At 34.3% G+C, this 16,189-nt stretch overlaps 2 protein-coding genes across 2 annotated transcripts; both read left to right on the top strand.

Moving 5' to 3' along the window:
• Positions 1–1,615, top strand: LOC107490518 (uncharacterized). The gene is made up of 4 exons (XM_016111291.2): positions 1–392; positions 510–635; positions 1,016–1,145; positions 1,472–1,615. Exons 1-4 carry the CDS (start codon positions 1–3, stop codon positions 1,613–1,615), a joined length of 792 nt encoding a protein of 263 aa, XP_015966777.2.
• A 6,387-nt stretch (positions 1,616–8,002) lies between these two features.
• On the top strand, positions 8,003–13,793 carry LOC107490687 (nuclear poly(A) polymerase 1). The gene is made up of 11 exons (XM_016111497.3): positions 8,003–8,084; positions 8,225–8,851; positions 8,948–9,025; positions 9,106–9,213; positions 10,110–10,172; positions 10,250–10,411; positions 10,770–10,883; positions 10,989–11,051; positions 11,168–11,497; positions 12,183–12,347; positions 12,618–13,793. Exons 2-11 carry the CDS (start codon positions 8,732–8,734, stop codon positions 13,722–13,724), a joined length of 2,310 nt encoding a protein of 769 aa, XP_015966983.1. The 5' UTR covers positions 8,003–8,084; positions 8,225–8,731; the 3' UTR covers positions 13,725–13,793.
• The last annotated feature ends 2,396 nt before the right edge of the window (positions 13,794–16,189 follow it).

Genomic DNA, 16,189 nt, shown 5'->3' with positions numbered 1-16,189 from the left:
ATGGAAAGGGGCCTCAGACAAGGTGATCCTCTCTCCCCTTTCCTGCTTGTTCTTGTTGTTGACGTTCTGCATAGGATGATGGGGGAGGCGGTTAGAAATGACAGAATTTCTTCACTGCTGGTTGGAAGGGACAATATAGAATTGTCGCATCTCCAATTTGCAGATGACACAATCTTATTTTGTCCACAGGAAACGGAGACACTAGTGAATTATAAAAGGCTCCTGCGTTGTTTTGAGTTAATGTCTGGCCTGAGTATCAACTTTGAAAAGTCGAGCCTAATTTCAGTCAATTGTGAGAAGGAATGGGTGACGAATATGTGTGATCTGTTGGGATGTGCCGAAGCGGTATTACTTGTCAGATATTTAGGAATTTCTCTTGGCGCTAATCCTCGGTTGGTGAAGACTTGAAAACCAATCATAGACAAGGTGGAAGACAAGCTGAGCTTATGGAAAGCTAGATCTCTCAACAAAGCGGGTAAGTTGGTCCTCATAAAATCTGTTCTCAATAGCCTGTCGGTTTACTACTTAAGCTTGTATAAGATGCCAAAGGGGGTTGCAGAAAAGATCATTGGACTTCAAAGAAGGTTCTTGTGGGGTAAAGAAGATGGGAATAACGGGATACCACTGGTGAAATGGTAGGTAGTTCAAGCTCCGAAAAAGCTAGGTGGCTTGGGGGTGGGAGATGCTCTAATTAGGAATGTGTCGCTTCTGTTCAAGTGGTGGTGGTGCTTTTCAAAGGAGGACTACTTGCTTTGGAAGAAGGTTGTTTGCTCTTGTAATCAGTTGGACCCAACTGTAATGTTATCAAGCTAATCTTTGCCATCAAGAGGGGGGCCGTGGAAAGATATTTGCCAGCTTAATATTAAGGAGCAACAGGCAAGAGATATGATGATCAGGGGTCTATCCATGGAGGTCAGAAATGGCAGAAACATTCGTTTTTGGAAGGATGCTTGGTTACAAGGTGGCTCTTTGAAAGATTGTTTTCCGAGACTCTTTTCTGTTTCAAATTAACAAGGATCCGTAATAGAGAACTGTGGGTTTTGGGATGGGCTAGAATGGGTATAGGACTTCCAATGGAGGAGACAACTCTTCCAATGGGAGTTAGAGTTGCTCAATCAACTTCACGACCGGTTATGGGTGGTAAGGTTATCAGTTGATAGAGATGATTCAGTTGTATGGAAATTTGATAAGAATGGTGTTTTTTTCTACTAATTCTTTTGTGCAGGTGCTACAGAAAGACACTCTCTCAGCCGACATCACGAGTTACAACTTCATAAGTTCCATTTAGAGAGGCTTGGTTCCTCCAAGAGTTGAGCTATTTGCATGGTTTGTGCTAGTAGGCAGGGTCAACACGAAGGAGAGGCTGAGTAGACTTGGCATTATTAATCATCATGACAATATATGTGTGTTGTGTAAAAAGGACATAGAATTTGTATATCATTTATTTTTTGCTTGTGAGTTTACGTGGCAGGTGTGGTGTGCTTGGTTGACGTTTACTGATAGCGCATGGACCACCCCAGGAACCGTTAAAGAGTTCTTTGAGAGCTGGACTGGAGTAACAGGTGGCAAGTCTGAGCAAAAGAAATGGCTGATAGGATTCTATGCGGTTATTTGAACATCTGGTTGGAGCAGAATAGCAGACTTTTCCAGAGAGTAGAGACAGGTGTTGAAGGAGTCAAGATTCTGTCCTTCTTAAGTTACAAGAAATAGTGTGGAGTTGATCCGTTTGGTTGTTGATAGCAATGCCAGAGATGACAACGGATTACATTTTATTTATGTTTATGTTTTGTTTTTTGTTGTCCTTTGTTCCTTCTGCTCCACTTTATTGTGTTGAGCTACCTGTGTTAAAAAAATAAAATAAAAAACTAAAATTAAAAAAATCCAAATTCCTAACTATTGAAGAGTAAAATTCCCCTCAACGGCTGAGTCTTTGACTATTGTTCAAAATAATAATCTATTTCTCATTAATTGAAAATCGATAATGTGGTTTTAATGACTAATTTTTAAATTCTATTTAAAATTAACAAATTTTTCCTACTTGTAAGGTTAGTTGATTATGTGTCAGTAATATATTACAGTAAAGTAGGATAAATAAATCTCTGTAAAAAATTTTATAAGACACTTAAACCTTTAACTAATTATAAACATAGACACATATATTCATAATGAACCACTTTAATTGATAGACAATATAAATATAAAAAAATTAATTTGGCCTTAACAAATTTGTAGGTAATGATCAATTAGAGCATTAGGCCAGACTTGATCACGTACATTACGCTGATCAATGACCCTTGTAAGATCTGCGATTTGAAGAAACTTTGTGAATGAGATGAATGAAAGAAGTTTAAAACCTGACAATATCACATTCACAACAATAATAGATGAATATTGCAAAGATGAGATATGAAATCTGTATTGGAGATCAAGAAGAAAATGATAGATTGGAGAGGAATTAAGCTTGATGAAGTAGCTTTTACTGTACTTATATAAGAACTTTGCAGGAAAAAAAGATGAAAAAGGAGGAGCAAGAAACCGAGAGTTAACGTAATCAGTTAACGTTACACGTAGGCTAGATTCGTTAACTCTCGACAGAGAGTTTAATAGAAGGGTCAGAAAGTCTGACATATTTAATGGTTAGGAGCTACATTGTCATTTTTCAATCGATAAAGGACGTGTTGTTATTTTAAGCAATAGTTAAGGGCCTAAGTGAAATTTTACTCTAAAATAAAATAAATTGATTTTACTTGAAGAACTTAACATAAAAAACACTTTATAGATTTCAAAGTATTACAAAAATACAATGAAAAGAACCTTCACAGAATTTTAAAGGTATTAACTAAAACGAAGAACTTAATAAAGTACAAAAGAAACAAAATCAACTTTGCAAAAAAAATAAGTTGCATAAATATAAAGTGCATAATTTGAAAGTAGAATAAGAAAGAAAATGGAAAAAAATCTACACAAAACTAACTTAGAACTAAATTTCAAAAAGTTGCTGGAAGTGAAAATTTGTGTGAGTGTATTTTTAAAGAGAAATTCTAATGTATTTCTAAAGAGAATTTCTAACCTTTTATTCATCGTTCATTACTCTATTTATAAGTCTTTTCTACCAATCCCATGCTGTAGTATGTCAATTTCCAAGACACCTATATAACAATCTAATGTTTCTTTTCCTCTTCCACTCTGAACTTTTTATTTTAAAAGAATCTTCTTTTCTCTCCAAAGAAACATCTCTACTGTTGTTGCTATTGTTGCTATTGTCGTCTTTAAAATTTCAATCTTCACAACACTTTTATCTACTCATTGAATCAGGTATGTTTTGCATTATTCGTATTAACTACTTACTTTTCTTCCTCTTCTTTTGAGCTCTACTCTATAACATTTACTTGATTGTTCATAAAGAAGAAAAAATTTTATTCTATTCTCAATAAATCAGCAGTTGTGGGTTCTTTTGAGAACAAATTCTATTAGGATAAAAAATCCTCTTTCATTCATCTCGAATGTTACTAATTACTTAATCATCATTAGTTTTACTACATTTTTTTATACGTTTTTTTTTTGTAATGGTAGAAATATTACAATCTTTTGCATTTGTTTGACTAATTTTAATTCTAATTCGCAGGAATGATCTTTCCTTCGTCTTCCAAACTTTCCCCTACTAAAAGTAAAAGTAAAGGGCCAGTTGAAAAATCTATTAAAAAGATCAATTTGGCCATCTTATCAAAAGTGACATCGTCATCAAAGACCCAGTTGATACTATTAATAACAAGAAGATTTTATTTTCATTTTCCGTTAAAAACGAATTATATTGTTTCCTAAGAAGAAGAAGAAACGAGGAAAGTAACACTATTTGAGAGGAACCCTTTTTTTGCATATTTCATCAAACAAAATTCCTGCAACCTAATAAGAAGAAGAATTAGCAAGGAACTGATATTACTACCAAAAAAGACCAATAACCAATCTAATAGTAGGTACAATGACTTGTTGAAATTTAAGGATACTTGTTCTACTTTATAATTTATTATGAATTTATGTGTCTATGTATATAACTAGTTAGGAGTTTAAGTGTTTTATAAAACTTTTTACAGGAGTTTATTTGTCCTACTTTATTGTAGCGCATTGCTGATACGACATGGAATGTTTTATCCATTAGAATGATTCTTGATATATAATCTGTTAACGTTATACGTAAATAAAATCTGTTAAATTAAATAAAAAATTTAATCGAAGGACCAGAAAATCTGACGGAATTAATGATTAGAAATTATATTGTCATTTTTCAATCAATAAAAAGTGGGTTATTTTTTTAAACAATAATTAAGGATTAGAATGAGATTTTACTCAACTATTAAATATAATAAATTATTATTCTAACTAACGACGTTGAAAAATAGAGATGTATTTATGTATTAAAAATGGTTGGAAATTAAAAATTAAAAAACTAATTTGGGATATTAAAAAAAATCAATGTGCATCATTTTATGATTAGCATAAATCGGTAGGTGTTAATTTATATTCAATTGAATTCTGTAAAATTAATAATTAAAAATTATTAAATAATAATTTCATAAAATATATTAAATTATTTAATAATTTTTAATTATTAATTTTACATAAAAATAATTATATGTCAATTTTTACCATATCATTAATGCATGTGACTGTATATGATGTACGCCCATCTAAAACGGCAAACTAGGGGATGCATGAATGATGACTAAGAATGTTACTTGGAGAATCTTGCAAAGGAAAATGTAAAATTGATATTTTTTTTATTCAGAATTTCTAGGAATTCCGGATCAGATCTCGAACAAGGAATAGAACTTTTGCCTTTTAACATCTAAAGAAAATATATTAAAGGAGTTGGTATTTGCTTCGAAAAGTGGTAGCCAGGTAGGTGTACATTGATATAGTTGATAATAAAAAAGAAAATAATTTGGGTGCAAAGTAGGAATTATATTATCAAAAATATTATTTATATACTAAAATCATTCACCTCCAAAATTTAAATATCGCATCTTCAACAAGAAAGCCAACAAAAAAAAAATAAGAAGACAAGAATAGATAAGTTTGTATAATCTTATCAATACATAATTTTTTTTTTGGTGACTAATACATAATTTTTTATCATTAATTGAATATTTTTAAGAGTTATGTAGGTGATTTTACTTTTTTTTCAAGCAAATGACAAAAATCAAGTAAAACTTTGAAGTCAATTTCCAAAAGGAAATGAAATAAAAGGGGCCAGAAGGAAGGATATTTGTGCCCATGCAAGGAAATGAAGTCAATATACCATCCTAGGCATAACACTATTCTGTCCCATCTTGAGACATATGTCTATAAAATTTTCCATATCAAAATTTTTAGCCGATATTTGTGGCCGCTTTTAGCATGCCATCACTTAATGTGTTGATCAAGATGTGAGGATTACTTTTAGTTAGAAATAATGTTTCAGGTGTGTTTGTATCTTTTCTTGAAACTATCATATTCTATGTGCAAAAAAAAAATTCGTCAGCTTTCCATTTGTATTGTAATAAAGTAGTCAATAACCATATTAGTTTGTATAATAGCATAGCTTTAAAATGATCTAAATAGTCAGTTGAAAAATCTTGGTAGAAACTTAATGGTGGCTCAAAATATTTTTTCTTTTTTTAGTTGTAGTGGACTTCTGGTTTTGTTTCTTCTTTTGTTATGAACCTTGACTCGCGATTCATTGCTGATCGGCTGATCCTGATTGTTGGCTGTCATTGCACATACTTATGATTGGAGCTTCTGCCTCTACTGCTTATATGATTTATATTTGATTTCCATTTTCTTATAATTAGGGATGAATACATCTTTATAAGTTTTTTTTGCTCTTCTTTCGCCTTTCTTTTTCTTTTGATAAAATACTTTTCATCTTCATCATATTTTCGTTACATAATTCATTCGACCAATTATATCAACCAATTATATCAAATCAAACATAATTCAATTTCAAATTTAACATAATATACAAATAAAATTAGCAACATATAAATTAAAATAAAATAAACTAAAATTACTTACATAATTTATATATATAAAGATATTTAAATATTTTTTTATAAATTTTGCGGATTCTATGGAGCGTGTACCTCAATCCTTACCCCATTCTCATTTATTTGTGGGGGTGGGTCTCGACCGCGGTGGAAATCAATCCTTACCCCATTCTCATTTATTTGTGGGGGTGGGTCTCGGCCGCTGTGAAAATTTTACATATCCTTTTTAGCTTCCACATTACGGATAATTTTTACAGATATTTATGGGTATAAATTTTTTTGACATCCCTACTTATGAATGGTTAAATAATTTAAATTTGATTTAGTTATAAATTATAATTAATGATAATAATATTATGCACCTGAAAATGTTGTCTAATGTAGGCAATTATACTCAACTTCTAAAATTTCAATCCTAGTTTGGGAGTGGATCCTCTCCAATGAAAAAAAAAAATAGATGGTGTCAATTATTATTTCTTATCTTTCATTGCTCTCTTTCTCATATTTAATTTTGGTCCCACTTACAAACTTAATAGTGAGAGATCACACTTCATTTCCTCAAGTGTTAAAAAAATTGGAGAGGATCCATTTCCTCCCAACTCAAATCTCAATCTCAACTCCAATTTCGAATATATTTTATTTTTTTTGGTCTTCGGACTATAATAAAATTTGAGTAAAGATTTAATCTGGTCTCTGTCTATTTTTTTTTGAAGGATAGGACGATCTCTGAAAAATAAATAATACTTCACCTTTCAACCTTTTTTGTTTGGGACAATATGACCCTTCTGTTAAAAAATCCGTTAAATAATAACAAAAATTAATTTTGTAAGAATTTTATTTGTAATTTATGGGAGTTTTAAACCCTTAGAAAATTCTTTTCAACAATATGACTAACTACCAGTCTACCACCACTACTACTATTATCTTTCTCATCCTCGTTATTATCATTTCTATATCTATTATTTTTGTTGTGCAACTATACCTTATCATCAATTCATTATGAACACCAACACTAATACTATTAACATTAATGTTCATTTTTCTTGTGTTTTTGTTTGATGCTATTTTTTTTTAAGATTTTAGTACTGTAATTATTTTTTTTTTCTTGCAACATTACCTCTAACAATGGTATTTCTTCACTTAACCAAATGAAGTATGTTTATGGTATCAGCAGTAGTTTTTAAAATATGGATACAAGATATGGAGCTGGTGGTTCTAAAACTGAATGATCGGAAGTTTACGTGGTTCCGGGGTCAATCGTCCAGTCGCTTTGATCGGGTATTGGTTAGCATGGGATGGATTGAAGAGTTTTCTGAGACGATGCTAAAAGGCGGGCAAAGATGTTTATCTGATTATTGTCCTTTGATTGTGGAGAATAATGATTGTTAGAGAGTTCGAGGCTGTTCCTGAGTTTAAATTCTTGGATCACTCATGTGGGTTTCTCAAAATGGTAAAAGAGGACTGGTAGGGACTAGGAAATTTCAGGTGTTGCAAAATTTTTCAACAAATCAATTAGGATCTACAAGAGTGGAATGAGTTTGATCTTTTAGTTGTTAACGACATTGTTAGATATGACTATGGAGGTAGGGGTGGCAAAATGGGTCGAGTCTGCCGGGTCGATCCGCTAAATCTGCTAAAAAATGCGGGTCGGGCTAGGATTTGGAACCCGCCAAATTAAAAAAACCCGCCAAATCTGCACCGCCAAATTGGCGAGTTTTGGCGGGACGGAACGGGCTGGTCCGTTGGGTCGAAGATTTTTATTTTTATTTTTATTTTATTAAATAAAAGAATGAATACTATTATAAAATTAATAATTATAAAATTTTTAAATACTATTTAGTTTTTTTTGGTGACATTTTTCTTTTAGTTATTAACTTTATTTATTTTATTTTACAATTTCGTATATTTACTCAAATTTTGACTTTTTATTATATATTATAAATTTTTTAAATTATATAAGCATAAGAAAATAAGATAAATCATTTTCTTCGCTTTCATCATCAGTTCATCACTCCAAACCGTTTCCAAACCTAAAACAATCCTTTTTCTCTGTTACTCTTCGTAAGCACTTTTGTCCCTTTCTGCAATCTCTATCCTTTGTAACTCGTTTCTTTTCCATTTTCATCATTTATTTATTTAAATATCTTTTTCTGATTTGTTTATTCACAATGCACATTTTTGTTTTAATTTCTATTTTGAAGCATGGAGTTTCAATTATATTCGAAGCTGGTGGAAATGCTAAACCTTCGAGGATTCCTCAAGTTTGAGACTTTCCAGTTCTGATCGCGGGAGCACAATCTCTCCATCTTCATCTGGTTCCCGTGATTGCTTGGTGCTGATTTAGTCCTTTAGGGTTTCGATTTTGATTCGGAAGTAGGAAACCTAATTGAATTTTGTACTCTGTTTTTACCCCTTTTGGCAATGAAGTTGTTCTGGGTGGCGGTGTAATTTATTCTTTCATTGCTTTATGGTCAAAGTTCATAGATTTGAATGTTTCTCCCAAGTACTGTACAATCAACAATTATCATAACATCATGCCATTGTTATAGTGGCGTTTTTTTTTCTGTTTCATAACGTTGCTTTGATTTTTTGGGAAAAGGCTGAAAAAAAAAATCATAACTGATAATTCTCATAGCTCCTTGTCATTGTAAAGAAACAATCTCAAATATAACATTAAAAATAAGGGGAAAAAGATTATCACTTTAATAATGGTGATCCATGGATTGAGCAATCTCAGTAATGGTCAACAAAGATTAGGCATAACTGAGCCTATTTCATTGGCTGGACCAACTGAGTATGATGTGATCAAGACCCGGGAACTTGAGAAGGTTTCTACTGTTTTTAACTTATTGTGAATTCAAGTTGATTCTCTAGTGATTTTTTCTATGGTTCTTTTTTGTGCTGAATTTGGATAATTTTTAAAGTACTTGCAAGATGCTGGATTATATGAGAGTCAGGAGGAGGCAGTGGTTAGGGAGGAAGTTCTTGGCAGGCTAGACCAGGTTCAACTTGTTTATTGTTTGGTTCAACTAGTGGAGTTCTATATGAATTAGATCTTTTATTTTGATGATGTGCTATTCAGATTGTGAAGACATGGGTTAAAACCATAAGCCATGCAAAGGGACTCAATGATCAACTGGTGCATGAAGCAAATGCCAAGATTTTCACCTTTGGCTCATATCGGCTAGGGGTATGGAGCTACTTTTATCTTCTAGTTCTTACTCTCTTTTTGTATATGTACCTGTACATACACATTTATATTTGCTCTGCATTTTTCACAGATTCTTAGTTTGGAGTGCCTGCATGTTAATTAGGATAGTATTGTTGTATACCTTATTGCCTCTTTAGATGATAGTGTGTTTTTCATATGAATTATATGTGATAGAAGCTTGTAAATGCTTGTATGATGTTAAAGCTTGCAACTCTATTTACTCAGTCTTGCTATCCAAAGCTTGGTTATATGCAGAGAGTATTCTTGTTGTTAACTTGGAATATGCGAAAATATATATTGATGCTTTTCATAGGTAGTATGGTTTCTTATTGGTCCGTGCTGAAGATTAGGCTCTATCGTAGTAATGATAATTTAGTTTCTTGAGGTGACTTTTTCATCTTCATTTTTATTATTCTATCCCAAATCCCAATATCCCATGGGGGGATGAACTGATGAAGTTTGATATACCCACCAAAGCTGTATGTATTTGATGAAGAAGATAGTTAATTACATAGAAAGTTATGATAGAAACTACCATCAAAGCCAGCCAAGATGGCAACACCTGCAAAACCTTTGCTGATGCACAGTTCCATTGAGTTTCTTTCATCTTTGCATGTCCTGAAACTTAGATACTGTCTAGAGAGAGACTTCTGAGGTTGTAGGGTAAAAAGTCTTTTCAGAATGAACGACGTATGATATACCATGCATTTATGTTAAACTAGGACCAAGATCTGATATTCAGTTCGTGCAATATATTTCTCACTTTTGTTAAACCTGGTTGCTTTCATTATCTTAATCCCCACTTAGCAGGAAAATCCTCAATGATATTTGTTGTCTTATTATCTTACTGAAATTTGTTTCAACAAATTTTATAGGTACATGGCCCCGGAGCTGATATAGACACTCTTTGTGTGGGACCTAGACATGCAACCCGAGAAGTATGCTAAATTCATTCAATTTTGTTTTTAGGTCATATCTGCTGGCTGCTAAACTTGTTTTTTTCAATTGGTCTTAGGAGGATTTCTTTGGTGAGCTACATAAGATGCTATTGGAGATGCCACAGGTAACAGAGTTGCACCCTGTGCCTGATGCTCATGTCCCTGTGATGAAATTCAAGTTCAATGGAATTTCTGTAGATCTCCTGTATGCAAGATTAGCTTTGTGGGTTATTCCTGAGGTGAGTGAGTTTGGGACTAATTTTTTTTCCTTTCTGTATCTCCTTCCCTGGAGTTGTGGACTTGGTTTTTCCAGATATTTTGAAAGCATCAAGTTCAAGGAACATATATGAATGTCATTTTGACAGCATTGTCATTTGGTCTCTAAACTGTTTCTTTACTGTGTTAAAGACTTGTCCTTCCTTGGTTGGTGGCAGGGAAGAGACTGTTAATTTGTGATTTAGAACATTTTGATCCTTTGAAAGCGAACCTTCTTGGGACATGCATACATCTTACTTCCTCATGTTTTGTGTGCTTGCACTATGATCTAAAAGTGTAAATTGCACCTAATATCGTAATCATGGGTTTTTTGTGGGTCAGGACTTAGATATATCGCAAGATTCAATATTGCAAAATGCAGATGAACAAACTGTTCTTAGTCTTAATGGTTGCAGAGTAACTGATCAAGTCTTACGTTTGGTTCCTAATATTCAGGTGGTGGATTAAACATTTACTCACTGATTTTCTATTTTATGTTTCTCCAGTGTTTTTTATGACATTCTTATCACTGATTGAATCTTTTTTCCCCCTGAAATCCAGAATTTTCGCACCACATTGAGATGCATGAGGTTTTGGGCAAAGCGTCGTGGTGTTTATTCAAATGTATGGCATAGCTCGCATCCAGGATAGCTTATTTTCTGTTCTGAACTTGTTCTCTATCATCTTTTGATATATTCCTTTGATTTCTCTAATGCATATTGTTGCTATTTCATGTGCAGGTTTCAGGTTTTCTTGGTGGTATAAACTTGGCATTGCTTGTTGCCCGAATATGCCAGCTATATCCTAATGCACTGCCTAATATGTTAGTGTCTCGATTCTTTAGGGTATATACTCAGTGGCGGTGGCCTAATCCAGTCATGCTTTGTGCTATTGAAGAAGGATCTCTTGGACTTCCTATTTGGGATCCTAGAAGAAATCCCAGGGATAGATATCATTTGATGCCTATAATTACTCCTGCTTATCCTTGCATGAACTCTACCTACAATGTGACATCAAGTACTTTGCGTATTATGTCACAGGAATTTCAGAGGGGAAGTGAAATATGTGAGGTATTACATTGTTTTTCAAAAAATTTTCTCCGGAAAATCTTGGAAGTTCAGTGTTTATGGAAATTGAAAATTTGAATAATTCTTTGTTCAAGCCTCCCCTAAAAGCCTAAACCCTCTTTTTGTTGCAACCCATTCACCAAGATGATTTATAACACGGGCTTCAATTTAGAGTTTCCATGATCAAGTATGGTGTTGTAATTATGTTGAAGTTATGTTAGATATGCAGGTTAAATATTCATTTAGAGAAGTCTGGCTTCTCTTGACTAACATGATGCTTTCTAATAGATACTTTGCTTGTCTGCAATAACTTTGCTGCTTCTGATTTGAATTGAACTAAATGAGGAAGCCTTGCCATGAGCCAATTTTTGTTTGTTCAATGACGCTAAGCATGCGTATTTATACATAAATAACCGGGTCCCTATCAAGGCGAATGTTTTTTTATAAGCATTGAAGTTTTCATAACAGTTTTGAACATTTATTGATGTAGATGACCTGACCTATTAAAGACAAGCCTTACATGTTGCTTGAATTTTGATAAACAATCCCACAAAGAATAGTTATGTTCTTGCTGTGAGATTTTTATTTTGTTTTCATTGTTATTTTTTTTGTTTTTTGCTATAACCTTGTTATGATATTTGAATTACTTAAAAGTATAGTCAATCTCCTGGACTTATTGTATTTGTAGGAAATGGAGGCAGGAGATGCTGATTGGGACACCCTTTTTGAGCGTTATCCCTTTTTTGAAGCTTACAAGAATTATCTACGGATTGACATTGCTGCGGAGAATGCGGATGATCTCAGACAATGGAAGGGCTGGGTCGAATCTCGCCTCCGGCAGTTGACACTGAAGGTATAACACTGTTCTACATGTTTGTCTTGCCTACAGACATGGTTTATAATTAAGCAACGATGCTTATAATCCGCACAATTGACCCCCACTTAGTTGGGGTAAACGGTTGTTGCAATTACCTGTTTGTTTTGTTCTTTCTTGCTTCCCCTGTATTGTTGGTTCTTGTTATTTATTTTTTTATATTCATTTTTTCATGGATTGGGGGGGTGGGGGATAACATGGTTTTGCATATGTTCTGTTCTCGGTGTATGACGTAATTTGGTTTTCTAGATCGAGAGGCACACTTATGGCATGCTTCAATGTCATCCACACCCTGGTGAATTTTCTGACAAATCTAGACCTTTCCATCATTGTTACTTTATGGGACTTCAGCGTAAGCAAGGAGTTCCAGTGAATGAAGGTGAACAATTTGATATAAGGCTAACCGTTGACGAATTCAAGCACTCTATTAATGCATATACTCTATTGAAACCTGGAATGGGCATCCATGTTTCCCATGTGAAACGACGTAATATACCTAACTTCGTATTTCCTGGCGGTGTCCGACCTTCCCACCCATCTAAAATAACTTGGGACAGTAAACGAAGTTCTGAATTAAGGGTTTCTGGCCAGAATGGCCAAGCAGAAATGTCTCAAGGAGCTGTATCTGGAGCAGATGACGGGAGGAAGAGAAAACGATCAGAGGACAACATGGATGATAACTCGAAGGTTTCCAAGTCCTTAACATCTTTAACGCCCTTCAGCCGGGAAGTTCACGAAGATAGAACTTTTATTAGCGCTTCCAGTGCTTGTTCTGTGAAGTTTGATGAGACTGAAGTTAACAATATGGGTGACCAAAAGAGTGAGAAACCTTCTTTACAATTTCCGTCTGGGGATAGTGAGACCAATGGATCATTGAGAATCAACAGAGAACTCGACCCTATACTTCCCGTTACTGATACATCTATTTCTAATGAAGAAAAGCTATCCAGTGACAAGATCATATCTGGTCCATATGAAGCACATCAACATCAAGCATTTCCAGAAGAACCTGAAGAGCTTGAAGACAATAATGCGGGTAGTAATCAAGTTAGAGACAATAGAGACAACTCGGACTCTTCAATCTCAAAGTTGGCTGTCTCGGAACATCCAGTTATTTCCAAGGAAACATGTTCGACTCAGTTATGCACTAATGGGGGCATGGAGGAGCTTGAGGTTAACCACTTATTATTGCTTAAATTTGGAAGATTTAGATTGTCATATTCTTCAATTTATGCAACACTTGTAGATTCTAGATACCAGTTTTTCATGAATTGCGTGCAATTATTCCTGCTAATATTTCTCAAAATTCTGTCAAATCTGTATGACAGCTATAATTACAAGTTAGGTTGGATCTAATGTCTACCTCTACTTGCATGCATGCACTCTTGCACAATGTCTTTCATGTTTTTGGTAGTTTTCTTTGTCTAATTATGGTATTTCAGATAGAATTTGGTTCATGTAATTTGGTCCAATTATATTTGGTACTAATATGGATAAAAGATGGCAAATATGATAGTATTGTAGTATGGTTCTATGCAATAGCATCAACAAATTGACACTGTTCTGACTATTAACTTTTTCTTTTTCCTCTCTTCTCCATGGCTCCTTCCATTGTTTTACCTTTTTCATTTTGGCAATATCTTGGTATAGTCATATAGATTATAGAGTTAATGCATTGGTTAAGTTGTGTTAAAACTTGGTTGGTTGGTTTCTTGCTCTTCAGGTTGAACTTCACCTCTTTAGGGAAAGCTTCTGACAAAGAAGGTACTTAGACGCTTAAAGCTTAGGCTGCTAGCTGGAAAGCCTTCATTTTTGTAATAACTATTATGCAGTGAACAATCCTGAGCTAGAAAAGCCATCAATGGAGGCTTGAAATTGAGACTCCATGGGAGGGAGATTCCTATCCTGAACTAATGTTAATTTCTTAATGGTTGGTTATTTGATTTGGTCACTATTTGGCTTGTCCAAATTTGACCAAGGTTAATGTTTCAACTATAGTAAGCTGGGTTTGTAATTAACTTAATTTTTGAATGTGTCTTTGTATAATTTTGAAAAGTATTAGTAGCCCTGTCTAAATCTCTCAATTTTCTCTAAAATAATTTTTGAGGTAATGACCAAATCAGTACCCAAAAAATTCAAACGCTGACATTTTGGACCTCACTATTGTTATTGACAAAATGATTCTTAAAAGATTTTAAAATTTGACAAGCGTACCTACGAGTTCACCGGAGCACATTTCCGACATGCACAGTGCTGACATGGCCACCGTGTTTTGGTGACTTGGCAAACCACTTCCAAAATTCCCTCCCCAACGCACATTCCCTCCCCTTCCCTCTCCCTCCCTGTCACAGCCCCCTCCCCAACGCACACTTCTCCCCCATCGCAGTTCCCGCCGCATCACAAGCCCCTCCCCAACGTACAATTTTCCTTTCTCCCTCAACACCACCATTCACAGCACTCTCTCTCTTTCCAACGCACACTACCCTTCCCTCCCTCAACCCCACCACCCTTTCTCTCCACCACTCCCCCTTTCCCGACGCACACTTCCCTTTCCCTCCCTCAACACCACCATTCACAGCAACAACCTCAACATCAACAGAGTTGCCCCAAATTCATACATCAACAGAGTTGTCCCAAATTATGAATTGTCCCAAATTTTTAGGTTAAATTATCATTCAAAAAGATTAATCACAATAAAACTCAGAGAAAACAAACAAATTCATACACAATAATTAAAATAAAATAAAATAAAACTTAATACAAACACCACCAAAACAAAAATAGAAGAAGAACGCCAGACACAGAGGGGCACGACACGATAGAGGCGAGATGGAACCCAGACAGAGGAGGCATGGCAACGACTGGGGGTTAGCAACAAGCAGATACAAGCAGTGAAAGCGTACAGGCAACGCAATGCCACGAAGGAGACACTGGCGGACGCAGAAGACCCGACGACGAGATGGCGGCAGTGCGGTGTCAAGCAGATACAAGCAGTGAAAGCGTACAGGCAACGCAATGCCACGAAGGAGACACTGGCGGACGCAGAAGACCCGACGACGAGATGGCGGCAGTGCGGTGTCGATGACACTGGCTCTGTAAGGGTGAGAAGGTTGAACTCTACTGCTGTTTTGGGGGAGAGTGAGTTGAGAGTGTGAGATAATGTGTTGGGAAGGGGATTAGAATTCAAAAAGGTAAGGGAAGGGGATTGGGGTTCAGAAAGGGATTTGTTATGTCATCAAAACGCAGTGGCTATGTCAGCACTGTGCTTGCCGAAAATGTGCTCCGATGAACTCGTGGGTACGCTTGTCAAATTTTAAAATCTTTTAAGGACTATTTTGTCAATAACAATAGTGAGGTACTAAAATGTCAGCATTTGAATCTTTCAGGTACTGATTTGGTCATTACCTCATAATTTGTTTTTAAACCAATTTGAATTGTATTACTTAAAACCATTTTTAATTTAATTTAAAACATTTTAAATTTGAGAGATAAAACTAAATCTGCACTTAATAAGATTCATATGCCCTAAAACTAATTTAGTTGAATTTTGGATTTTCATTTTATCACATTTATTACTTTTATTCTAAATTTTATGATGAGTAAAAGTTTTAAATTTGTAGCATAATTTATTATTTCATTATAATTTATAATTTTTTTTACGAGATTTGATAATTCTTCTAATTATTGTTACGTTGTCAACAATTGAAATCTATTTTGGTTACTTAACAAATAATTTTGTTATACATAAAATTTGTTTGTCATTTGTTAAAACAAATAATCATAATAATTTTTAAGAAATTTAATTTACACATCCAACGACA

The sequence above is a fragment of the Arachis duranensis genome, chromosome 5 (assembly GCF_000817695.3).
Source record: "Arachis duranensis cultivar V14167 chromosome 5, aradu.V14167.gnm2.J7QH, whole genome shotgun sequence".
Lineage (NCBI taxonomy): Eukaryota > Viridiplantae > Streptophyta > Magnoliopsida > Fabales > Fabaceae > Arachis > Arachis duranensis.
Note: the sequence above shows the minus strand (reverse complement) of the source record. Positions and strands in the feature narration are given on the sequence as shown.